The 27,787-nt window shown below is 35.4% G+C and overlaps 1 protein-coding gene across 1 annotated transcript in view; it reads right to left on the reverse strand.

The window, feature by feature from the left end:
* LOC137404649 (solute carrier family 12 member 9-like) overlaps nt 1-27,787 on the reverse strand; it is a 102,341-nt gene that overhangs the window by 42,693 nt on the left and 31,861 nt on the right. Inside the window, exon 9 of the mRNA XM_068090873.1 lies at nt 61-147. Within this exon, the coding sequence (XP_067946974.1) occupies nt 61-147 (87 nt within the window). The remainder of the gene's footprint in view (nt 1-60; nt 148-27,787) is intronic.

Here is a 27,787-nt window from a genome sequence, read left to right on the forward strand (position 1 = left end):
CAAATTGTGGTTTGTAAGAACTTTAACTTATCCGTTGATAACTATGATTTATGCACTCACCCAATCAGAGCTTCTTCGTCTTCTGGCACAACTTTGATGTCTCTGGACTTGTGGTAGCTGACACTCAGATGCTGTGAGCTCTCTAAACTAGAGCCATTGATATTTGAGTAATCCATCGAGCCGTAGCTTGCCATTTCCTGTTCAGCAGTGATACGAACTTCATGAAGTGGAAAGCTAGGCTGAGCTTTTTTCTTCACCAGTCCTCATATATCCATCTTAATCATATAATTACATCACAAGGTACCTCTGACCTATATCTTTGAATTTATATTGGTGAATCATTCGTAACGATTCTGACCGGATTATTCTGCAGTTAGTTTCCCTAGTAGTGTCTACTCTACTGCAGCAGGTATTGTGATGAATGATGCTTTGTTAGATAATTATAGAGCAATTGAACAGAAGTTATGCTCAAAGCGTTATGCCTTTAGTTTGGTAATAAGGAGACAGTCATAGCTCTACATACGAATGCCATAGCATGCGGGAAACTCGAAATACGAGCTGAACTTTGAGCAAGTCTTTTCCTTGAGATGTTCTAATTTTTAAATTACGAGCCGGTTGTCGATGGCCGCTATATGGCCAAGTATGCAAGCGATCACTTTTGACCACAGCGTAACTCGGGCTTTCTCCTCGAATCAGCTTTTAAAAGGTTTTTAAACGGTTGGCTAAAAGCTATGGTGAACGAGAGGCAAAACACTGCTAATCGGAAACGGAAGTAAAAAATAAAACAAAAAGTTTAGTGAGCAATTAAAACTTAACTTCAAGTGTGTTTTTAGAAAACTAAATTTATTCAAAGTTTCTGTTATGTAACATCACAATAGTTTAATGTATCGAGCGCGATGCTTTCAGGTCTCTCTCAGACGGCCGTTATCCACAACGTTTGTCTAGAAAATAAAAACTCCATAAAGTAGTGTACATAGTGATGTTACATTTTATTGCAGATCATAACCACTGAATTAGTATTCGTTACTTTTAGTTACATTGCTTGTACTAAATTCCAACAATTAAAAATTTGTTTTTCCTCCATAATATCCAGTTTACAAGTTTTTTTCATAGTGTGGTAATGGTATAATTTGTACTTGCATATTTTATATAAGAAATAGTGCTTTTTGATGCGAGTAAATTGACCTACAAGCCTAGTCCCAGAACGCATTAATCTCCTATGTCAATGTACAGTAAGATTAATACAGTATATCGGTTCAAAATCTCTTACTAGTCAACCATTGCCAATCTTAGAAAGGTTTCAGAGCAAAAAACCATTTTATAGGCTAATTTGGAATTGATATCAAACGTATTAAATGAGTTAAAATATATTAATAGCAAGCTCGAAATTTCTTTCTTTCTTTTTTCATTTCTTTCTTAACGCTGTTCCAGCAAGGTGTTGGTGTTTGGTATAATGTGTAGACTTTCTGGGAAGTAGGAATAGAAACTGTTTATATAGCGGTCTGTATTTCCATAGACGGCATGCTCACAGTAGATTCAATCAATATATATGCAAGTCCTGGTTGTGTACGACTTACAACAAGTCAAACGCTGTGACACCTTGGTGTATATAAATTTTGATTTTAATTATTTGTTATTGGCAAAGATTAAACTGGTGCTAAAATTAGGCAGGTATGAAAATGTCTCTATATGCATGTACTAGGTGAGTACTCGGCATTGCATGGGTAACAAAAATGTTTTTGCAAAGAAAATTTACTTTTAATCAACTTACACAAGATTTGTTAACTTTTAAATTAATATGTTTGTTTATTTCTGTGTAATTAATACCCTAAAAGCTGCATTGCCTGCTACAGATCTTTACTGATTGCAATAGTTTTGTTGGCCATATGGGTTTAAGCATTTTTCTTCGCATATGGGCTCATATTTTTTCTGGTGTGGCTTCACGCATAACACTAGTTGCAGTGTTGAGCATGACTACTGTTAAGTCAGGCCATGGAATAAGTTTTCTTTTCAAACATAAACAAGTTTCAAACAGACACAGTGTGTCTAGGATTCATGCACTAATGTTAGATGATAGATGATGTTGACTTCAAGAGCAATCGATGGTATAGCGGGTTAATACGTTGTAGAAATCAAGTCTATTTTATGAGAGAAAATCAATACTAAAAATAGAAGTCGTTTTGATATTTATCTCATGACTAGCTGTGCTTCCCGGCATTGCCTGGGTATTAAAAATCAGCTTATAAACAATGAGAAGTAATGAGAGTTGCTTGCCACTTGCTATTAGCCTGGCACATTGCCAATGGATAATTTGAGTAAGCTTACTGATGAGGGCTATTCATCTCCGTGACGTTACGCAATCACTCTGTATAATACGCAAAGCCGGTGAGTATTTGCTCTCATATAGCGACATATATCCGCTAGTGACCAAATCAATCTATGTGGCCTAATTGGTACGGCATCATAATGATAAACAGGAGGGTCCGAGATCAAATCTTCTTCAGCATAGATTCTTTATTACAGAATTCTAATAATAGCTATACACTGTAGTTGGATATACTGAAGGGAAAAAGACGATAGACTTTGAGAAATATATATATAGATTGATGAACTTTTTCTCTCTGAATCTTGAGAGTGTTTCGAAAACAGAGAGAACAGCGATAGTATATCAACTAGAGCTGGAACGAGACCAAGGAATGCAGGGTTGGGCCAGACTCAGGGTCAGCACTGAGGGCCAAGATCGAGTTGGGCCGGGTCAGCACGGCGATTTTTTATTCATTTAAGGTTAAGAGATAGTTCTACTACAGCCTAATGTTGTGACATGAATAACCTATAATAAAAGAACCCATTATCATACCAATCATTATATTTTGTGGCTTGGTTTATAGACGCAATCTACAATTTATGGCTAGACATTGGTGGATCAATGCTATTCAATGAGTAATAGACATAGATATATATACCTATATATATCTATGGTTTATATATCTATGGTGATAGATTAATGGCATGACTTTGGCTAGAGTGTTTTTATTCCAGATTTTATTTTCAACTCTGCTATTATAATCAACAAGAAAAGATTAGTTAAGAAATACTTAACAAATTTAGAAATAGATAACCCAGCATAGTAGAAAGCAAAAATCCATCACTTCCCTAAAACGTCTGGTATTAGTGAAAGAAATTGAAATAAAATAAATTTTCTGGATTGAAGGTTCTTAGACGCGCTTTTAAGTTCCTCGGAAGGCCTTCGTTGTAAATCCCTCAATAGTATTGAGGTAAACCCTTCTTTGTAGCTCAACTTGCTTTCGCATATTGTACAAATAATTTGGTCTTTCCCTTTCGTGGCTGGCTTATTCATTAACCCATAGACCGATGACATTTTGATTATTTCTTTTCGAAAAACTTTGCAAACCTATAGTCCAAATACTATTGTCGCAGGCGCAAAAATATAGTTTTGACTCACCTTGTTTTATTTCACCTGGTCCTTCCGCGCTAGGACTATGCGCGACTTTATTTCAATCGCACTTAAAAAGCAATATACAATCGCTCTCGTTTAGCCATAAACCTACCCTTTGTATAGGAAGACCCGCGGGTTGGGTGGCCCGACCCGGGCACTTCTGACCCAGTGGGTCAAGAACGGAAGAGCTACCCGTGCCAGCTCTAATATCAACCAGTCCAGTTCTACAGTTGAACTAGTGCAAAGGGCTGTATAGTATGCCTACAGATGATTCTTACATGCGCTGACTCATTTTTATATGTCAACAAACCTGGTTTTCTATGGACCAATGTTTCATGGCAGCTTAGAGTTTACCATTTTGTATGGCTTGTGGTTGATTATCAAATTGCAATAACCTAATTGTATTAATGTTATACATGAAGTTATGATAACTTTGAAGAAGCACTTTTGTAAAACTGTTATTAACGTTAGCAGTTTTTAGGTGTTTTTTGCTTTCCTATGCCTGTAGAGTGCACAATTGTAACTATTAGCTATATATATATATATATATTTTTTTTTTTTTTTTTGAAAAAATATTTAGCAGAAAGTAAACTTTTAGTAATCACGCTACAAATCTGTTTCGTGCGATGCACTCATCAGACGCGGTTGGACTAAAATTGCACCTGATTTTAGTTACTATATACATATATAAATCTCAGTGTCTGTTGTTCATCTGTCTAGTTATAGTGGCAAAGTTTTAGAAACAAAAAAATCACTTTGTGTGGGAACTCCACTCAGCACCTCCACCAGTTTTGGAGGCGGCGACAACCTTACCCATTTACCAACTCTAGCTACTTGCGATACAACAGCCATACGTGGCCATAGTCATTACATTGGTTAAAATAGGCACGCTTAAAGTGCTTGTGGTTATTAACGAGCACGCTTGATCATTAAGAGTAACGATTATTAAGCTAGGTTCTGATGCGGCCCTTACTGTAGTAAAGATCTTATACTAGCCTACCAGGTGTGTTGCTCAAATTCATTCGGTAATTATTTTATTACCCGGTCAACACTGGGCATTTATCTAGTCTTTACTATAACAAGAGACATGTCTGTTTGTCCAAAGCCATGTTTAAATATTTGGAAAAAGAACTTGTTTTCAATAGGTTTTGATCTCACGACTTCTGGTTTATAGAGCACAACTCCAGCACTTGCCCCATTCAGCCCTCCCCCATACAACGAAGCTGAACATTTCTGCAGTTACTTATTATACCTGATGATCTCTCACAGCGCATGTGACCACCAGACTGCTAGTTACCATATATAAGAGTTGTTTGAATTGTAATCCCTTACCCCTCACAATTGTATAGAAACTATGGTCGTTTTTGCTTTGAGTTTAGTATAAGATGGTGCATGATAACAGGATTCATGACAGCGGCGATGTATAGCTAATAGCCATAGCAAAACATAGTTATAAATATTTTAAGGTTTGCAGGCTTCAACACTTAAATACTTGTCTTATAACAAGCATTTTTGGTATATGCTAAAATGTTTTACTGGACTCACTAGAAGTAGAATGTAGAAGGTAGCTCCACATTTATAGATGTGCATCAAGTTAAACAAATGGCAAACGCATTTTAGGATGGATATTTTTTAACGATTTTGTCATATAGGCGTTTCTTGAAGCATGCTACAAGCTAGTGGTTCTTAATCTGGGTTCAGAACAAACCCATGTGGTTCGGTGATGGTCTCCTAAAGGCAACAGCAGAAATCACACCGATTTGAAAGATGTCTTTGTAAGTTTGTGTATTGTATTGGTTTCGATCTTTGAACATGGTAATATTAATGCGCAGTTCATTTTGCATACTAAAAAAAATTTCCTGTGTTAAATGTAAAAAAACATCCTTTTATTGTTTTAAAAAGAAGAGTTGGTCTAAGTTAACTATAAAACTATTCCTAAAAAAAATTACTCTAAACTAAATCAAACATCTTTGTTGTTAATAATTCTAGTAAATGTGTAGATGCTGTCTTTTTCAGACATGTTTTACGGGTTACAAAACTAGTTGTCAAATACTTAGAGCCTGCCACTTTAGGATTTCCCGTATTTGAATGAAATGATGCCTCAATCAAGTACACAAGTATTTGTGGCAACTGTGCTGCATGACAGCAGTCGTGGCCTAGTGGTCTAGTGCGCCTGATTTATGAACAACAGGTTGGGGTTCAAATCCCATGTAAGGCAACTGGTGCTTACAGGGATGCCTTTCAACCGTAAATTGCTCTCATGCTGTATGAGTCATTAGCTGAGACAGTCATCTTGTAAAATAGCCTTTATCTGTTATTAAGTCAGTTTTGAAACTCAAAGCTACAGCACAGACTACATTTAACAAACTACTACCGTTACCCGAAACACCAACCGTAGACATTCATGAGCTTATTGAGTATATATATCAGAGCTTACCTGCTAAGAGTGACAATGTGTTAGGAGAGATAGAGTGTAAGTTGAACTCTGACAAGAGCTGTAGAGCTAAGCTTATCTACGCCAGTGCATTCTACGCCAGTGCTAAGATAATACGAGAGATAAAGAACTTATCTTATAGCCTTAGCTCTTAGTCATGCTCATCCACAAACTAGCAAACAGACAAGTGAAACAGTTTGAGATTGAAATTTATTTGTAGAAATTAGTACAGTTGAATATATTCATAGTGTTGATTGACACTTCACCTGGCTTGTTTAATTGTTGAATAAAAAGTAGATCGCTCAACTACCGTAATCATTGTTTGATTGATAAGCTTGATAAGCTATGAAAGTGCATGATAGGAAGCTGTGGCACCCTTGTATCACCACAGATATTATGATTGTCTGTCTGTTTATCAGATTTCTGTTCAACTGCGCACCAAGGGAAGCCAGAGCTAACAACATTGTTTTTTATATACATTGTATAATGTAGGCCTATTTTAAATAAGAAACAAAGTTGACCATACTTTTTGTGACTGTCAAGTTCTCTGTTGCAATCCTCCTTAACCTGTCACTTTAATGCCACCTTGTAAATGGTTTCTCTCTCGACCTCTCTCTTAAAGCTGGTTCACACAATATCGCCGTATCTTGGCATTGATGCCAGAATACTTCGGTGATCGTTGATAATAACGATGTCACACTATCATCAAGAAATACTTTGTGGCGTAATGTTCCCATTTCTCTTTTAAATTTTCGCAAAGAAACCTCTTTGTTTTTGCATGCTAGAATCAAATACTAGTCCCGCAGCGACTATCATAAATGGGTATGAATAAATCACGCTATAGTTGACCGCGAATTACCATTGCCGAAATGGTTCACATTTAAAGGGCGGTCATCAACGCTCTGCGAAATATCGGAAAAGTTTGATAGCTGCAAACTTTCCAGACGTGTGCGCTTTGCTTCTTCGATGCCATGGGTTCAAGGTTCACATAATCAACGATGAACCCCGAAAGGAAAACGCTGACATACGGCGATATAGTGTGAACCAGCCTTTACCTTGAACTTTGTTTTGCGCTTTGGTCGTTGTTGTTCATTCTCTCGTTTTCAGTCGTCTTTTTCTTTTCTGCTGAATTCTCCCATTCACTTGTGATGCCCTCTTTTTCTTTCTTTCTCATTTGCTTCTCTTCTTTCCCTCCTTTTTTCCTTTCTATTTATCTCTCAACATCTTTATTAAGGTCATTCATGGTACAGAGACAGTTACTGTGTTACCATGCTTCGAGTGGGTACAGATTTGCTCGCTGCCAACAAATTCGCATTCTATCGTTACGGTAATTTGGATTTGTACAGAGTTTTTCAACAAGGATAGTCTCACAACTTAAGCAAAGCAAAATGGCATTGAATGTGTTTGAATTTCACCCTTTCTATGATTTGTTGTGGATGCAACTCTAAACCCATTCAAAGCATAGAACCATGCTAGAGTGATTATCACAAACTATATGTAAATTCTAGTCATTCTCACATACGGATCACTTTAATACCGATATACGAAACAACAATATCGAAATGTAATATTGTCTTCAAACACTCAATACTGAATGTGTAAACAGGAGTTAAGGGATTGGAAGTTGTCTCATCCCTCTGCTTCTGGCTCAGTTTTTGTCTCAGACAAAGTTCTAAGGAGGGTTTTCTTCACTATAGCTAAAAAAAATAGGAGCCAATAGATGAAGGGAGTTATCTTTCCTGTTATTTTGAGAAGCTGAAGTGGTGTGTAGCACTTGCTCTAGAGCTATTAGAACTCTTAAGAGAGGTCTATTCTTCAAAACAAAAGACACAGAGCTGTAAGTAGCATTATTCTTATAGATACAAATAGTACAATTCATAGATCAGTTAACAGCGCTAACCATAGATGTATTCGCTATACCAAATAAAAACTTGGTGGCAACACAATTCATAGAATTGAGATTACAATTAACCAGAGAGCTCTTCATAAAGTTAGCCAAAGTACTCATTATAAAGTTATTTTACATCAATGGTCATTGACTTATTTCTAACTCTAACCATTTGGCTATTCGCATCACTAACCATAGAGTTATTGGTTAAATTCGCCATAGAATTATATGTGAAGATTAACTACACAAGTGATGAAGTCAATCACAGTGTTAGTTGTATGTACTAGTTAGCAAGATAACCTATCAGTGACACACAAGCGTGAGAGATGTAAAAGTGCTACTGTTATGTTTGTAAGTAAACTGCAGAAGTGATATCTAGTAAATGCTTAGAGTCGGCCAGGGGTCAGCAACCTGCCGCCCTGGAGCCGCATGAGGCTCTTTCATTCCCTCGCTGCCGCTCCCTCTGACTAGATTTTTTTTCCTTTTCCACCATATGCCAAGTAATTCATGAAAATATGGAAATTTTATCACTAGATTCTGTGATATAATTTGAAAAAATGTAACTATGGTGATAAATCAAACATTGTCGCTTGTTATGCGTCATTATTTGTTCTATTATTATTAGTACCTTATCACATGATCGTCACGCGGCTTTAACTTTAACGTAAAAGTACAAAAAAACCTATGCCCTACTACTGGATTTGCACGGAGGACCAGATCGGTACGGGATACCTTCTGATATTATGTCAACAACACTACTGACAAGCAACGACACTAATACAGGTAGTACATCTTATAACAATTTGTGCGCCAATAAAACCGCCAAAGGTATTTTATTGTTCTTTGCAAAAGTGTAATTTTGTTTTCTCAGCAGTTAAGTCATTATACATGCCACACCTTTGCGTTTTATGGTGCAAATATGGTATAAAAGCATTAAAAGTTAAACAAAAAAGTTACATGTAGTAGTTTTTTATTTAAAAGTATCAAAAGGGGTTTGTGGCTCCCACTGCGTTCTTTTTTGCGGAAAACGGGTCCAAATGGCTCTTTTAGTGGAAAAGGTAGCCGACCCCTGAGCCTTAGACAATGCATTGTAGTAATTGTAATAGTAATTGTTAATTGTGCAGCCCAAGGCCGTATAGCTTCACAGAGTCCCGCGACCAACGGGAGTGTATATGGAAGCTCGTTTCCAAACGAACAAGCTGCGTCCACTATTCTAATATAATTTATAATATATATAGAGGCCGCAACATTAACCAACAAAAATTACTCTCATTGGCAGTCGCTCTCAAATTGATTATTGTATTATACACTACTTGAAAAAGGACACAATTCCTTACAAACAACTACCAATAGTTTTTTTGCAAAAAATTAAAGTGAATGCAAAAATATTGAGAGTGAGGTATGAATATTCCATTAGAGATCATTATGTCGATCGGGTTTGTTTGGAAACAAGCGTTTTTGTTTCCGGTTTTGGTCGCGGGACTCTGTGAAGCTACACGGCTCTGGTACAGCCCTGAATTTAAGATTAAAAGAGTTTAGACAATCACGTCATAGCTGGTTAGACCTGGCAGCGAAAATGCCACGCCTCCAATTGATAACATATTACTGAGCGCTAGTTTTCACATTCCAAAGGCCTACTTCAAAAAGTAGCTAGGATTACTGAACCATCACAATTTTACTTCTCAAATTTTTACTTTGTTGGTGATTCCCGTATATTAGAAGTTTTCCTTTCCTAGATGTTTAAAAAAAACTTTAAAATTGTATACCAAATAATTGGTAAAATCCGGTTTTTTAATAATCCCATGACCAAACATGATCGAAGCGAGTGTTTGGGAGCTTTATGATAAATGCATATGCGCACACAAGTTCCGAAAATTATTCATCAGCACTGTACCCAAACCCGTGTAACGAAATCTCATCAACAAATTTAACCATTTTTGTTTGGAGTCGTTTAAGTATAATAACGATACAAAATACATGTAAACCTATTTAAATATGTTGCTAAGTCTTTGGAAAGGGTAGGAAATTTTCTAAAACCTACCCATCAGATCGGATAATACATAACTAGACAGATTAATTTGGCCTAAAATCGCTATTAAAACCTGACAAGCCTTTTTTAATCAAAATTAAGACCGACTAACAAAACGCCGATAAAGCCGTTTGACAATGAGTAGAACCTTTAAGTCGTGCGCATTTCATTTGCACATTTCACCTATGACATTGTCCAATTGGCGAAGGTTTTTGTAATTAACGTAGAAGTACTGAAAAGTAATCGTTTCTTTTTTGCCAATTTGTAAGTTAACTCTGAAATTTTGGACACTTATAATGAGTACGTTGGTATTCTAACTGATGTCCAAAGCAGTGAAAGTAAAGGAAATGGCGATGATATTTTTTTAGCGATTCTTGTAAGATTATTACAATATTTAATTATAAGAATAATTATTCGATTTTATAAGATTATTATAAGATTTAATTATAAAGAAAAATCATTCGAATTTACAAGATTAAAGTATATAGTGACCGATGGTGTGCAATATGTTACTGTTATTATTTTTCTGAAGATTTTGTTCGTGATACTCTGGCCGTACCCAATATCGTGGTACTTCCAAGCCGTTTTTAATATCTGCAAAATTAAGTAATAGGTTTACATTTTCTTATAGATATACAGCTATTTTTATGACAACCAACTAAAATCTGTTTAGGTTTTTAAATTCAGCATAATTGTTTGCATATAAATACAAAAATCTAAATAAATATCACAACTTCTTGATATTAGTTGCTATGACGTTTTGAAATGTAAACAAAATTGTGCATTGGTTTTCATTTCTCAAACTTTAACACCAGTTTTCTCAGAACTATGTTTTCGCAATGATGGTCAGGCCTGTATTCACTGGTTGCAAGTTGGGGCGGCTAATGTTAGGCGACTAGTTATTAACGGGAAACAGTCCCAACATCGACAAGTCCGAACCTAGACAAGTCCCAATCTTGACAGAGGTTGGTCCGAATCTAGTCAAAGGTTGGTCCGAACATCGACAAAAGCTGATGCAGTTTTACAATAATTTAATCTTCAACAAATAATAAATGTCTTTTTGCAGTTCTATCCTCACTTCAAAAAATAAAAATCAAAGCTACTTACTGAAGTTTAGATTTCAAATAAAACATTTTGCTAGCATAACAGTCAACCATATTTATGATTATTACTTGTTTTAGCATTCATTCTATATTTAGGTTGGGCAAAATATTGTTAGGCCTGCATAATCTGGGAAGTGCTCAGGCCCGTATTCCCTGGGGCGGCTGGCCGGCTGAGCCGCCCCAACTTTTTAGGAACTTTTCGCGGCTAAGTACAGTCAAACTCGGATAACTCGCCCTCGGATAAAATGTAAGATTTCATCTCAAACACAAGGTTAACTCGAACGGATTTGCTTGGTTCGTTCCCAGGCAATAATAAATTGCTTCAGATAACTCGACCTCAACATTATTTGTTCGAAAAGTTATTTGCCCAACGGCTATGGAGACGGTTTTTATCGCTGTAGAATATCACTTTATTCCAAGCCATAGAGACAAACATCAACTTTTAGTAGTTCTTAGGTGTCATTATTATCATCATCAGCGACAAAATATTCTTGTTAACGGCTTTTATAAAGGTTTGCAAAATCTCAAGTTTTACCAAACATCCGCTTGGCCATGTCCCATCAAAAGCGTGGAAACCGCCGTAAAATCAGCAAAATTGATCTTTGTTAAAACTCTCAAAAGAAAAAGATGTCTTTTTTTCTGAGCGTTGTAACTGCTGTCAAGTTTTGCCTATTTTAATTTTAAAACGTCTCCTCAGTCACATCACCTAAAACAAAACAAATCTCAAAAAATAGAAAAATGTTGATATTTTCCGATAAAAAGTTTTAAAACTTAACATGAGAGGCCTGACTGAGGTCCTACGTAAGATAAACCTGTTGGGGGCTTACACCGACCCCTCCACATTTCCAGGTGTTCATAAAGGTTCATTGTCCGAACCTCGACTGGTTTGAAACTCGACGAGTTTGTATATCGACAACGGTTGGCCCAATCTCGACAGCAGTTTTACTATTTTACCATCTACTATTTTCATAGTAAATGAGCGGTTTATATGTAAAAGATTTATTTGCGCAAAAATATCTTGTGATCCATTTGATGCAGCACTCAACTTTCACATGACAATGCTTAGCAGGTGTTTATAAACTTTCACATGACAATGCTTAGCAGGGGTTTATAAACTTTCACATGACAATGCTTAGCAGGTGTTTATAAACTTTCACATGACAATGCTTAGCAGGTATTGATAAAGCATTTTTACTTGGCAGGTGCTAATGTGCCTTACCCATATCTTTTCTTTTGAGATTGGGGCAGGTGTTTTTTATCACACTTTGAATGCTTTTGTTAGAGATGTAGGCAGGTCTTTTGATAAGTGTCGCCATAGAGAAGCCGACAGCGGAAAGCTGTTTGGGAGTAGGCTGTACAACCCGTGGCTTTACCAATGGAATGAAAGGTCTGCAAGGTATTAGCACTCGGTGTTAACAATGTCTAAAAACAATCTTTTTCATTTGCTCCCATTTACTTTCAATCTCTTCCCCTCACTCCCACTCTGTCTTTTTTTTGCTCTTTCTCTCTCCCATCACTCTCTCCTTATCTCTTGCTCTTCCTTTCTTCCTTTCTCATGCTTACATACTCTTTCTCCTCAACCTTGAAACCTTTCCATGAGTGCACACAGTTTACATATCGTGGGCTGAGCGCAAAATTGTTGTAACTTCCCTTATGTTCTATATGAAGTTACAACAATTTTGCGCTCAGCCCACAATATATACATAATACTAGTTCCTGTTACTACTTGCTGCAACTACTAGCTAATGCTCTTTATAATTATAACGCTAATTTGAGAAGAAAAAAGTCTAACAAAGTTTTCTATAGTTTATCAAAACTACAGATATAAACAGTAGATCTTTTACTTGTAAGGGATAGTTATATACTAAGCTACACTGTAAATATAATAATGATGTCCATATAAGGCCATATAATTGACCAACCAAATCTCATGATCACACTAATTATGACTGTCAATCAAACAGACTATTGTCTGGCTGCATGGGATGATGTTTGACACAGACGCAGGTGCTGATATTAAACTTTGATCTAGAAAGCTGTTGTGGCTGAGTGGTCTAGGATGCCTGACCTCTAAACAACAGGTTGGGGTTCGATACCCCCTGAAGGCAGCTGGTGATATAAATAGCATCCAACCTTAAATTGCTGTTTGCAACTGAACATGGCTCCAATCAACAAAGTTTCCTTACCACCAATCTCAGACATGTCCAGCCAAGGTCATAGAGTCATTGTTTGTGCAACAGTGCTCTCAAGCCTGGTTCCCATATTGATTGCGAGACTCCGGCGGTAACTTGTACAACAAAACGTTTGCGATGTTAGGCTCGGCGGCATATGTTTACATATAAGCTGCATCGCTAAACATAATCGCGTAATCAAATAAAATGTTCGCTCGCCATGCCGTTTCTATAATGATGAACTTCACCCGTACAGTGCATTTCGGGAAGGTTTTGCCTGCGGCCTTTTGCAAAATTTGAACAGCCCTAAACTATTGCGATGCCGCCGGCAACTACCGGCGGTCCTCGGCGGTCCCCAGCGCGTAGGTTCCCATTTCACAGCTAATAGCTTGCAGTGCTGTCGCCGGTGCTTTGTGACGTATATTAGAACCAGGCTTTAAAAACATACACAGCCTCTGCTTGCAGTAACCATAGCAACCTTAGTAACCTTGCAGCAACCTTGCAACCAGCAACTTGCATAGTAACGTTGCAGCAAACATATTTCATCTTCATGAGATTGCTGATGTCAGCATGTCAAAATAACCATGTCAATATTTATTTTCAAAGCTCTCTCATCTCATGGCTCACCTTTGTTGTTGGTGATCAAATTTTTTTATTTGGAAAATTTACAAAACTTAGCTTATAATCGCAATAATCTTCATCACAGCTAAAACATTAAGTTATTAAAAATAGCCTTTAATCAGTAATTTTATTGGACAGTCTGTTTAGCCTTCAATGAGTGATTTTATTGGACAGTCTGTTTAGCCTTCAATCAGTAATTTTATTGGACAGTCTGTTTAGCCTTCAATCAGTAATTTTATTGGACAGTCTGTTTAGCCTTTAATCAGTAATTTTATTGGACAGTGCGTTTAGGCTACATCAAAAAATTTGAACAAGTGTGACTGCGTATTAAATATTACAAACAATAATCAGCAAGTATGATCGACCAATGTAATCTCACTATTGCAGTTATTACGGAAATGACTGCGGCCAAACTTCATTGCCTTAAAAACATCAACTTATGTTAATACAATCGTAGCTTGTTGTCACAGCTGTGCAAGTTTATGCATTTGTGATGAATAACTCTGCTGACAATGAGTAACATATATTATGTAGCTGAGGCTCTCATCATGTAAAACTTACAAAAGAATTCAGAATCTGAGCTTTTCTAGCAATGATCGACAGAGTAAACTTTTATATTATTTGAACAGTTTTTTGTTCCTAAAATAGAAACAGCCAGTGTGATAAAAAACACAATACCCATTAGTAGACCATTTATCTTCTATATTACTAATAATTGTAGCATTATATTAAATTTTCAGCCTTTATTTTTTTTTTTATATTTTCATTATAATTTAAAGCTAAATTCGCACGAGATGTTATCAAATTACACACAACATAATATTCATTTATGTATTTCTTTATTTGTAATAGTTTAGTTTCAAACAGAAATGTTTTCTGAATTATGCAATACAAAAATTATAAAACAAAAAAAGGGCAACAATTAGTCAAGTAAATGAAATAATGGTTTGACAAATAATGTTTAAAATGCCTTTCTCTGCTAAGAGATCGGATATTAGGTAGATGATTGTTAAAGCAGCTGGCAATGACATTATCAAAACAATTGTTAGTGATTGGATGCAATTTGTTCACATCACGTAAGTTGAAATGAGTTGAAAACCTGTAATTGTCATTTAAACAAGCCATCATCATCACTGTTATTAATATTTTTATTAAATGCGTCTTATAACCAAGATACTGCAGCGCATCCATATCCATAATTATATAAAAACACAGTAAAAATACTTCTTTGTTAAATAATTATAATCTAGGTACATGTAATTATTTATGACTCATCAAAAATTTAGCATATCTGGATTATGCTCAGTGAGGTCTTTACTGACCTTGACCTAACAACTGCAGTCACAATGCTGAAAAGTAATTTAATATTAAACTATTTCAAAGTTTCGATCAGTTAACACCTAAAAACTTGTCTATAGAAATGGGTGTACAGTGGTGTTTATAATATTTATCAAAATAGTGTTAACCATTTTGAACAGCACCCAATGAAGCCATTTACCAAACATCCAATTGATCTGATAGCAAAAGATTTCTCACAAAGGCTTCCATAAAACTTCCCGTGCATTTGATTAGCTGATCTGGCTCATGACGCCTCAATTTTTAAAATTTTGTTTGAAGAAAAACAAAAATATTTTTGAGTTCTTGCTCAACAATTTCCTTATAAAATTTAAGCTTGCATCTTGTTCACACAAAAAACATCTTGCAACAGTGTCACCTTCAGGTAGAAAGCTACACAAATAAAAAACTTATCGCACCAAAATTTTATTTTCCACAGTAATTAAATAAATCTTACTAAAAAGAAAAATTGAAAAAAGTTATAATCGTATTTATAATAATGCTTTATCAACCCTTTTCTAATTTACTTACTTTTTCTTGATGCTTTTTGTGCGTTGTCTCTTTCTCGGTGGACTTGAAGTTTGATATGCTATAGTACCATCTCTTGTTTGTCTACTTAATTCTTCTTGTCTAGCTTGTTCTCGAGCATTCTCTTTTTTTGCGTCATGCAAAGATCGGTTGGCTGCTTTATATATAAGGGCTGTCACAATTATCAGTACTGTAACAAATAATAACTCGATATATAATAACAATTTGATATATAACAACTCGATAGATAGCAACTCAATATATAAGAACTCCATACATAACAACTCGATTACATAACAACTCGATTACATAACAACTCGATTACATAACAACTCGATTACATAACAACTCGATATGTCACAACTTACAAAACGAGATTATTGTCTGATGTTAACAAAGAAGAACTGATGAAAGGCTGACAAGATTGTATGCAGACCTGCCAGGTTTGTTGGTAGACCTGCCAACCTTTTGCTAAACAGACTGCTAGTGAGGCTACTAAAATGTTGCTAAGTTTGGACTAACCAAAAAACGTATTTATTATTATAATTCACTGCGGACCGTCCAACATTTTTGCAGATCTTTCACATGAAAGTTGACCAAACAAAATCTCTGCAGACTAGCCAACAGGTCAGTAGACAAAGTAACATTTGTGCAGATCAGAAAACATCTCAGTAGACCCGGCAACATCTCAGTAGATTAGGCAACATCTCTGCAAGCAAGCCAACGCTCAATAGACCAGCCAGTAGCTCAGTAGACCAGACAACACCTCTGCAGACTAGCCAACAGCTCAGTAGACCAGGCAACATCTACGCAGACCAGCCAACATCTGAATAAACCAGCCAACAGCTCGATAGACCAGACAATATCTCTGCAGACCAGCCAACAGCTCAGTAGACCAGGCGACATATCTGCAGATCAGCCAACAGCTCAGTAAAGCCGGCATCATTACAACAGACCACTCATTAAACCATCCAACAGACATATCAACAACTCAATCCAAATATTTTACCAGACTGTGCCAGCAAACCCTCCAGCTAAACTTCCAATTCTTGAAATCAAAAGAGCAAAGCAAATATTCTAGATTTGTATGTTTGGCAGCTTTAAAGCTGCTGAAGTTTCAAGGAAATCAGCTGCTGATGCTACTGTATGTAGCTATTAATCTATATATATATTGCTCAAAGTTCGTCTGTACAACAACCTGTTCCGTCTGTCTGAACAACCTGCTGGAACGGAATATGTTCGAGAACCGAGGTTCCACCGTACGTTATTAAAAGATATACGTCGTTGAAAGTTATGAATTTTTAAATCTACAGCTGATCTATTTATTTTTAATTTAGTTGTTCAACACAAAACTTTCATTTCATGATATGAAGTTTTAAAGTTACAGTTGTTTGACAAAGTTTTAAAACCTTTACAGTTGTTTTTATTTTCTCTCTTAATTTATTTCAACTACACAATACACTTTTCTCATGATATGTAGTTTGAAAGTTAGAATGGCAAATTTTGTTATATGTTAAATTCAAATCAATTTTCTGTCCAAAGACTTTTTTATTACCTGGGAAATATTGGATAGCACAGCTAGTCACTGTATAAAAGCAAGAACTAAAATATCTCAGTAGATCATGGGCAAGTGGACTAGTTTATCCGAATATGTCCAGCAAATTAACTTGTTGACTGGTCTTGCCTAAATTCCACCATAGGGAATCTCAGCTTTCATATGGTTATAGAGTTACCATGTTGGCATGTATCACTGTGGTTAACTCTCTGGTTAATAGCCTTATTTGATGCCCATAACAAATTTGTTACGATCAGTAACCTAACATAAGAATCATTTTACACAAAACAAAATACAAGTCAAACACATGAACTGATGTCTAATATAGAATGTCAGAGATGTTAAAGTAGAGTACTATTTATTATTGAACTTCAACATAAGGACAAGAGTTTCAAATTGAGGCAGCGTTGAATGAAAAGATCGAAAAAGATCAACGCTGTCATCGTTTGAAACTATAGAGCTAGGTAACATAAACTGAAATAAGTTTAAGCTTGTATCACATGTGTTTGTCATACATATCAATGGCTGTTTTATGGTGTCCTACTTTTGGATGCGGAATCAATGACACCAATCTTCACTAAACATGCAATCTTCACCAAAACTGGTTGTGCTAAGCTTTTCAATTGAATACTAGAGCTACAACTCCTGTGATTGTTGGAGTTTACAAACACTAAAGTGGAAAAGCCATGTATGTAGGGTGGTTATATTAGTACCTTCAAACATTTATTGAAACATTGGAGCTTTGGCTACTATCAGGTAAACTGAGAAGTAGTGTCAACAACTACTGACTGATTATGATAATAACAGGCTAGAGTGAAACAGAGGGGACAACTCACAGACACCGCTGGCTCATTATGAGGTGATGGTGCTATAACAGGCTGGAGTGAAACAGGGGGGACAACTCACAGAAACCACTGGCTCATTATGAGGTGAAGGGGCATAAGCAGGCTAGAGAGAAACAGAGGGGACAACTCACAGTCACCACTGACTCATTATGAGGTGATGGTGCAATAACAGGCTGGAGTGAAACAGAGGGGGACAACTCACAGACACCGTTGGCTCATTATGAGGTGATGGTGCTATAACAGGCTGGAGTGGAACAGAGGGGACAACTCACAGAAACCACTGGCTCATTATGAGGTGAAGGGGCATAAGCAGGCTAGAGTGAAACAGAGGGGGACAACTCACAGTCACCACTGACTTATTATGAGGTGATGGTGCAATAACAGGCTGGAGTGAAACAGAGGGGGACAACTCACAGACACCGCTGGCTCATTATGAGGTGATGGTGCTATAACAGGCTGGAGTGGAACAGAGGGGACAACTCACAGAAACCACTGGCTCATTATGAGGTGAAGGGGCATAAGCAGGCTAGAGTGAAACAGAGGGGGACAACTCACAGTCACCACTGACTCATTATGAGGTGATGGTGCAATAACAGGCTAGAGTGAAACAGAGGGACAACTCACAGACACCACTGGCTCATTATGAGGTGATGGTGCAGTAGCAGGCTAAAGTGAAACAGAGGGACGACTCACAGACACCACTGACTCATTATGGTGAGGTCATCATGAGGTGATGGTGCCGTAACAGGCTAGAGTGAAACAGAGGGACGACTCACAGACACCGCTGGCTCATTATGAGGTGATGGTGCAATAACAGGCTAGAGTGAAACAGAGGGACAACTCACAGACACCGCTGGCTGATATGGCGCATACGATAAATATGGTGGTGAAGGAGTTGGATTCTTCAAATCTTGGGTCCATTGTTGGTATGAATGCATCAGCTTCTTCCTGTAGCAAATACAAACAAACATACCCTTTTCACTATTCAATAATATGCTCATACCAAACTTTAAATTCTCTCAATGTCCAACATTGTCAAAAAGAATTCAATGTGAAAAATAAGTATTCTGCAACATGTTAATCGATAATCTACCTATCCAATCAAAACATCTAAAGTTTTATTAAGTTATTGATATTGGTTATATATTTGACAAAAAATCCCATTTTTCTATATGCGTCATTTAAACAGAAAAAAACTTTAGATTGCCTTCTCTTTTTGTCTACTACTGATTCAATTGTGTGTTCGTATGCTGCTGACTATACATAATACTGCTGCCTATAAAATAGTTTGCATAGGGCTAAATAAATAAGAAAAAATGAGGTTTTTTTAAACTTGCGGTGTAGACAGTACGCTGATTAGACAGCAACAGTTTACACTAGATATACATCAACATAGATTAAACTTATCATAAAACCTCTAATTGAACGCCAAGACCCTCTATTTTTCAACCCTTCTCCTGTAGTGGTGATCAATTGGAAGCAGCATTCAAATAGAGGCTGGCGGTGTATTTTTCAAATAGCTCGTCAGAGTTTTCGCAAGATAAATTTAGCCCTATTACGGCCGAAGCAAGTTTCGCCTATATTTTGCTCTTTTTTTGGCGAAGGGATATTAAACATTTTGGATGCAATAAATCTGCTAACTTACCTCCAACTTGTTAAACATCTCTTAATAAATATGGATAGAGAAACCGAGAAATATCTCTACCAGTTGTTATCTATTGCTTGCAATGGATCTGCGATGATATTATAGCCTGCGTCCTTTGCAACTTGTTGGCATTTTCAATTTCATTGTAAGTTTGAAGACATATTTTCATTTTATATTTATATTTAACAACGTTACATAATAGCTCATTGCACTCATTGATATGTTTGCTGCATTTTGCAGCAAAAACCAGCTTTTTACGTGCAATAGAAGTGGAGTTATGAGCATCGATTCATTGTAAGCCGTGTTAAGATAGCCGCAAGAATGCTATTAAATAACATGCTATAAATCTGCATATTTATAAATTATACGATAATAATGTATCAAATGATACAAATATATATTCATGAACAAGTGACATAAACAAACTATACTTAAATTACATGCAGAAACAAAAATTAGCGTTTTTAAAACAAAAATATTTCTATCGCTTGCTCGGATAGCTGCGGTCTGATTGTTGCTTTCAAGGGAAGGAACACCTTCTAGTTGTCCAATACCTTCCACAATATCTTCTGGTCTCAAGTCTGTTTTTGAACTGCTGAACTAGTTGATATTAGTGTTCAAAAAGATTTTCGCAGAGGTAAACTTTTGCAACGCGTAAAAGTTAAATGTAACCTTAAACCCAAAACTTGAAAACCGTTTTTATATGCAAGTTCTTTGAAGTATTAAGATCGCGTTAAACAAGGAACTACTATTAGCCTGAGACAGTTGTTGATTATTTTTATGGTGTTGCTTTCAAAGTTTTAACGAAAAAAAGCGAGGAGCTTTGGAGTTGGAGCACGAAAGAATTGATTGTTATTAATGTAAACGATTCGTTATTAATACGATTTTGCGGACATTTTGCTACTGATCACTTGATATTTGATAAAAATCAAAAATAGTCAAAGTGGTGGTCAAATGGAGGTGGAGTTCAAATAGAGGGTGACGCTCTATTTTTCAATCCTTTTCTCATAGTGATGGTCAAATAGAGGTGGCGTTTAAATAAAGGTGGCGTTCAATTAACGATTCTACAGTAATTCTCCAACAATCGTGCTCATACTCACTCTCTCATTTCATCCCATCCTACATTTAACAGAGATGTCAAAGTCATCTCGTGTTCTCACATTTTTTTCTATGACCTTTTTTAGTATTAGTCACTATGGTAGCGCAAAACTTAATAAACTTCATTATATTAGCAATGCATAGTAATTTCAGGTGTAATAACGAAGCAACAATAATGGTATCAGTATCAGATTTATTATTATCACTATTATTATTATTACTATTACTTAATATTATAACTATTTTTATTACTATTATTTATTATTATCACTATTATTTATTATCATCACTATTATTTATTATTAGTACTATTATTTATTATTATCACTATTATTTATCATTATTACTATTATTTAATATTATCACTATTATTATCACTATTATTATTATCACTATTATTATCACTATTATTATTATCACTATTATGGGGTTTGTTTTAAACAAGGCAATAGAAATAAAAGTGGCGGAATATGGTTTGGTAACATAGCATAGTCATTCACATATATCCTTCATTGTTGTTAGTCAGTTTATTTGACAATGATAACAATTATTCGCCATTGCTTTCAAAAGGAGGAGACAACTACAGATTAAAATATATTTAACTACTTTGATTTAAAGCATAACCAACCATCTAATGCTTGATGTACCAAGTGTCATTTGTATAAAGGAGCTGTATGACTTGAATCCCTAGGAGAAGGTTAGCAGGTGAAGACAACTCATGAAGCGGTTTGAAGAAGTGAACACAAGACTATTTTACGCTATATCACCGTATGTTGGTGTTAATCCTTCAATACTTCCACGATCATCTACGATAACGATGTACACACTATCGCAAACCCATCCGCGTGTACATCAGCAAAATGTCAGACGCATAGCATTCTCATTATACAATACAGTGGCGGAAACAAAAAAATACTACAGTAGTCCCGCAGCAACTGCCATAAAAGAGAATATAGATCAAACAATCCGCGATAGCCAATCAACATCAAGGAAGTAGTACACATTGCTCGGGCTGTCGTCGATACTCAGCGAATTATCGAGAAAGTTTGACACCTCAAAACATTCCCGAATTTTTAGCTTTCCAGTGATGATGCCTTCCGTTCATGGCATGATTCATGGCATAATTGATAAATCGTAATCAAAATCTAATCTAATTGATGAATCGTCAAGAGAACGACGCTGGCGTATGGTGACATAGCGTAAACCAGCCTTGAAGATGAACTTACACAAAATTTATGCAGATTTTATCAGAAAGCATCGATATTTTTTATTATTTGAGATTATTTTTAGTTTGTGAGGTGATCTGTCTGCAAAGATTTTAAGAGTAAAATTGACAACACTTCATCGCAATTAAAACGCTCAGAAGAGAAATTCATGCAAAATGAGGTCACTAGTTGTTATCGTTGCTTTAGTTGTTATCAGCTATTATGTTCAAGTTGCAGTATTACAAGTCTCTATTCTGTCAGTCTCTTGCAACTATAGATGTCATAATCACACTTTCGCTTGATCTGAGTGTTTTAATTGTGCTCAAGTTTTGTTGATTTTAACCTTGAAACATCCTGACTATCAGATCACCTCAAACATCAAAAGCATGGTAGAAAAATAGCGATACTTTATGATAAAATCTACAAACAATTTTTTTGCGATTGTTATTTTACAACCATCTTTGTTCTGAGTGTTTTGTCCCGATAAAGTTTTGTCAATTTTAATCTTGAAACATCCTGGTTGTCAGATCATATCAAACATCAAAAATAATTGTGAATTATAAAAAATATCGATACTTTTTGATAAATTTAGCTAAAATTTTGTGTAAGTCCATCTTTAAGGAGCAGTAAGGTACAACAGAGGTGAAACATTATGACTCACCTTGTATTTATCACAATCTAAATATTCCCACTGGGGACACTGAATTGTGTCGTAGCCAATCACCGAAAACCCGATCCAATCTTCTGGACCTGAACATTTTGTCTTCGCACCGGCATGCACAAAATCTTTATCTAACAAGAAACATACAAGGTTGGAAGACCTAAATGAGACAACAGCAGCATTGGCGCTTCTCAGTTATTGCGTGTCAAGCCAAAAAAGAAGATTGCAGAATATAGATCAGAATAGTCAGTTTACCACACATTTGCTATATGCTTTCTATAGTTGCTGTATAGCAACTATAGCAACTATATAGCATATATAGTTGCTATATGCTGTTTACCAACTTTATTTAGTTTTCAAACAAACGATAAAAACATATCCCTAGTCATTGTCCATTACTATTCACCTTATCAGCAGTTGTTTCCTCTTTTATTTCATGCAACATTGGAAAAAGAGAGGACAACTATTTATATTTTGGTTTACATTGTGTTATTGTGAGTCAAAACACTAAGAATGCTTGATTCACACACTTTTATAACTGCAAGGAAAGTTTGGCTGTGGTAGCAATTACACCATGTAAGGTAAGGGCACCACTGTTCCCATCAAGTACAAGCCTGCAAAAACTAATTTTCTTGAATTCTCTGTTTATTGCAGAAGTGTTTTTCAGATCTAAAGTGTGGCCAGCAATGTCATCAACATTTAAGCATGACACTACCAACACTTATTGCACACAAAAATGCTTTTTCTCTAAATAGCAGCAAGTTTGTTTATTTTACTTGATTTCATTTACTACCGCTGCACGTGATGTTTATGATATTCATAGGCATATTGCCAAGAAAAGCCCAAAATAATATTCAGTCTTGACTCGCACTTTATAAGTAGAAGTAAAGAGAGAGAATCATTAAAGATGAGATTATACAACAATTTTTGTAGATTTTATCAGAAAGTATTCATATTTTTCTACCATCTGCAATTGTTTTTTATGTTTGAGGTATCTGGCTGCCAGAATGTTTTAAGATTACAATCAATTAAACTTGTTCTTGATGAAAACGCTTAGATCGAGCAAAGTGCGATTATGTCGTTTATAATTGCTAAGAGACCAACAGAATAAAAAAGCGTTACGCTGCAAAAAAGTAAGGCAATAGCTGATATCAGTAATGAGAAAGGCAGGCAGCACTCAACTCGTGATGTCATTTTGGCATGTATTTTTTTTGAGCATTTTAATTGCAATGAAGTTGTATCGATTTTAATAAAGAAACATTCTGACAGTCGAATCCCATCAAACATCAAAATAGCAAATAATAAAAATATACTGATAAATATTAATAATAATAATAATATATTCTGATAAAATTTACAAACAATTTTTGTAAGTTCATTTTTACTTGTTTCATTGTGTTTATTAGATTTGACCAGTCTCGATGAAGGCAGGATGCATAAACATTTGAGGTAATTTATCGGCTGTTTTCACTTTGTGCGGTGAGCCGTGTTTAGGGTTTGTCTCACTCTTGTTATCTTCATTGCTCAGGGGTGATGACCAAAAGTATCTATGAAAATGAGGCTAGAGAATTAACTCACTTCCGGAGAGCGCAGTGTCCTGAGCTTGCGAAAGCCAGCCAAGACTGCAGTCACATCTCCATTCATTGTTAACCAAGTAAAGGGTCAGCAGTAAAGGGTCAAAAGGCCTGAATGCGCAGCCATTCAGTGTCACCATCTTGTTTTCTTGCAGATCAACCAACTGCAAGTTCGGAAAACCTGAAATACCTGTTTCTGTGTGTCATAGTTCAAATTAGTCAACATTTTTCAATTCAAGATCATGTCAGCAAATGAGTATTTTTGTAATACAGGCAAGCTTTTTGCTACAATTATTGTCAAACCGCTATTTACAAGTACATTCAAATCGCTATTTACAACTACAGTCAACTCCTTACTTACAAGTACAATCCAACTTTTACTTACAAGTTCAGTCAAACACCTATTTACAAATACAGTTGAGCCCCTACTTACAAGTACAGTCAAATCCCTACTACCTAAAAGTACAGTCAAACCTCACTTACAAGTGCAGTCAAACCCCTATTTACAGGTATAGTTGAACCTCTACTTACAAGTACAGTCAAATCTCTACTACCTACAAGTACAGTCAACTCCCTAATTACAAGCACAGCTAAACCTCTAATTACAAGTACAGCCAAACCCCTACTTTCATGTACATTCAAACCTCTACTTATAATTACCTTTTTATACAAATCTTCCAAAACTTGGTGTGAAGTTTAGAAAATATTTGGGTCTATATCGAAAGTAACTTTTATCATGCAGCAATCAAAGCATAGAAAAACAGCTAAAAAGGTTGACTTGCAACAAAATTCACATTACAGTTATTTAATATGAAAAGATTCACCATGTCTTACTCTGCGGTGTTGTAGGTGCCAAATATGTGGAAATGTGATTACAAGCTCTTAAACTTCGACGAATGAGGTTGCATGAAAGTGTAAACAGAAGCCACCGTGTTCAACTACATCCTATTTGAGCCGTTTTGAAAAGGGATTCCAATCTACGGCGTTTTCATGATGGCTGCGATGAACTGTTCGTTTGTGAGGTTTTAGGAGCTTGTAATCACATTTTCACATATTTTGTACCTACAACACAGCAGAGTAAGACATGGTGAATTTTTTGATAACAAATAAGTAGGTAATATGCTTGTCTAAACGATGCAGATGAAAAACTGTTGATTATAGAACTATTGACAAGCATGATAATCTATATTTTAATTTCACTGTTTGTATGTCATCTGTCAGTCGTGTGTCTAGTTATAGCAATTAAAATCTACAATCGAAAAATTTGCTATACGCTGGAATTAAACTCAGAACACCCAGGTCTGCAGACTGGCAAGCTAACCATAACCTTGTCCTTACCATACTATGAAATATTTGTGCACATAGTTATGCGGCACTTGCAAAAATACTATTGTTTACTACTAGCATTGTTTACTTACAGCTCATGATTATATAAGAGATCATGATTGTGCGAGAGATAATGCCACACAGTGTAAGGATTATAAGCACAACTCTTATTATAGTAAAGATTTGGACTTGTTTAAGTTACTAGCTCAAGTTAGTCAAATTTATTGGGTAATTATTTTATTAGTAAAACTATTTAATTACTAATTATTAAAACTATACAACGCAACAAGCAATGTTATAGAGCAGCTAACTAGGAAAGACTATTTTATACTTACCACGAAAAGTTCCAGGAGTAAAGGAGCTGATTTTATTGTTGTGGAGGTACAACATCCGCAATTTTTTTCCTTCAGTGCCATGTAGAAAGTTTATTGTATCTATTGAAGTTCCTGAAGGAAACCATTAATTAAAATATGTTAGAGAAGTTAACCAAATGTATTTTTTACTTTTAAAATTTTCCATGTTGCTGAGCATAGCCGTCTTCCAGATGTTAGTAAAAGTTACATTTAAAGTATTTTTAGGTGAACCCTTTGAAATGCATACATTCAAACCTGTCTTAACAAGTACAGTCAAATCTGATTTACAAATACAGTCAAACCTGATTTACAACTGCAGTCAAACCTCTACTAACTAGTACAGTCAAACCTCTACATAGAACTACGGTCAAACTTCTACCTACAACTACAATATGCAAATTCTCTAACATGTGACGTAAAATTCAAGCAAATATTTTACTCTGCAAAAAGTAATTTTTATCACATTAAATTGGAAGTTTCTTGAAGCACTGCAAGTTTATAAGTGAAAATGAAGGATTTGGTGAAAAACTCTTAAAAATGTAAAAAAATAGAAATTAAAATGCCTGGATGTGAGTTTGTTTACCTTAACCTAGGTTTAAGTTAGATTAGTACTTCTGTCACCACCTTGACCTTGACCTATGACTCTATGCATGGGGATGTGTGTTTACCTTGCAGTATCACTAGTCAACGTTGTGTTTATAAATGGTTGTTTCATATATTATTTGTTAAAATTTCATATAAGTATATATAAATATTATATATATGTATATATTATATATAAATTCATATATTATTTACTTGAAAACTAGTTTAGAGCCTTTGCAGGAAAAGAAAGGGACTTGGATACTGTTTGATAACATTAATAATTAATGTGTCGCTAAGGTATTATTATCATAAGGCTATATTTTTAAGTACGCAGTGTATCATCTCAATTTATGTTTTTCAAATTTTATTTCAAAAAAATGTCTCAGAAGTAAATAAAAACTTAATTAAAATTTAAACTTGATGAAAACACAAATCTCTGTTGATTGTAAATCTTCCAAAATCATTCTATGAATTTGAAAAATCTATTTGCCCGTAATTTCAAAATTGAATCTATAAAAATGTCTATAGTTCTATCAAAATAAAAAGGAGACAAACACTGACTCAAAAATATGCAGAGTGTATGCATACTTAAATATGCACACTCATGTTAAAAGACAATAACACACTTTAGCTACCAATAGTCTAGTTTGACTAAACTATAGAAGACTGGGTTTATCTACAGGCTTATTCATTGCGGTTGTTTAGTTACAAACTTCCACACAAAATGTGCATCGCTGATCTACGCACTAATGATACACCACACTGATCGACACTCTAATTTGAATAAACCAAATTAACTGCAGCCACAATCTGTCTTAGATGATTTTAACCTAAACATTAGACTTAATATTTTTTATGGGACACTAAAAGTACGTCATGCAATGCATCATTAAAAATTTCAGCTTATCTTCTACACACAAATAAGTAGGCTATGTTTGTTTTAACTGTATAGAGTTGATTTCTAGACCAACTCAGATGCTTTTTATTTCAAAATACAATAAATTCTGAAAGTTGCCTACCAGTTATTTATAATAAAAATGACCCATTCATTAAATAATGGCCTATTATACTAAAAATATTTGTTCAAGCAAGCGTTGAGGCCAGCTTGACAAACTACTGTACAAATTGCTTAAAGAGTTGTCTAACTTTTTTCAAATAGTTTAAGTGCGAGTAAAGACAATTCCTAATTCAATGTTTGACAAGCAATAATATATGCAGTTGATGTAAATATTTTTATTACCAGCTCATTAAATTGAAAAACCATTATAAGAGAGAGAGTTATGCTATATTTTATTTACTATGTACTACAAGGATTGGCTGAGACTATTGCTTTTGGACAAACTTACACTGTGACTACTGAAGTCAATAAATGTA

This window comes from Watersipora subatra, chromosome 9 (genome assembly GCF_963576615.1).
Source record: "Watersipora subatra chromosome 9, tzWatSuba1.1, whole genome shotgun sequence".
Lineage (NCBI taxonomy): Eukaryota > Metazoa > Bryozoa > Gymnolaemata > Cheilostomatida > Watersiporidae > Watersipora > Watersipora subatra.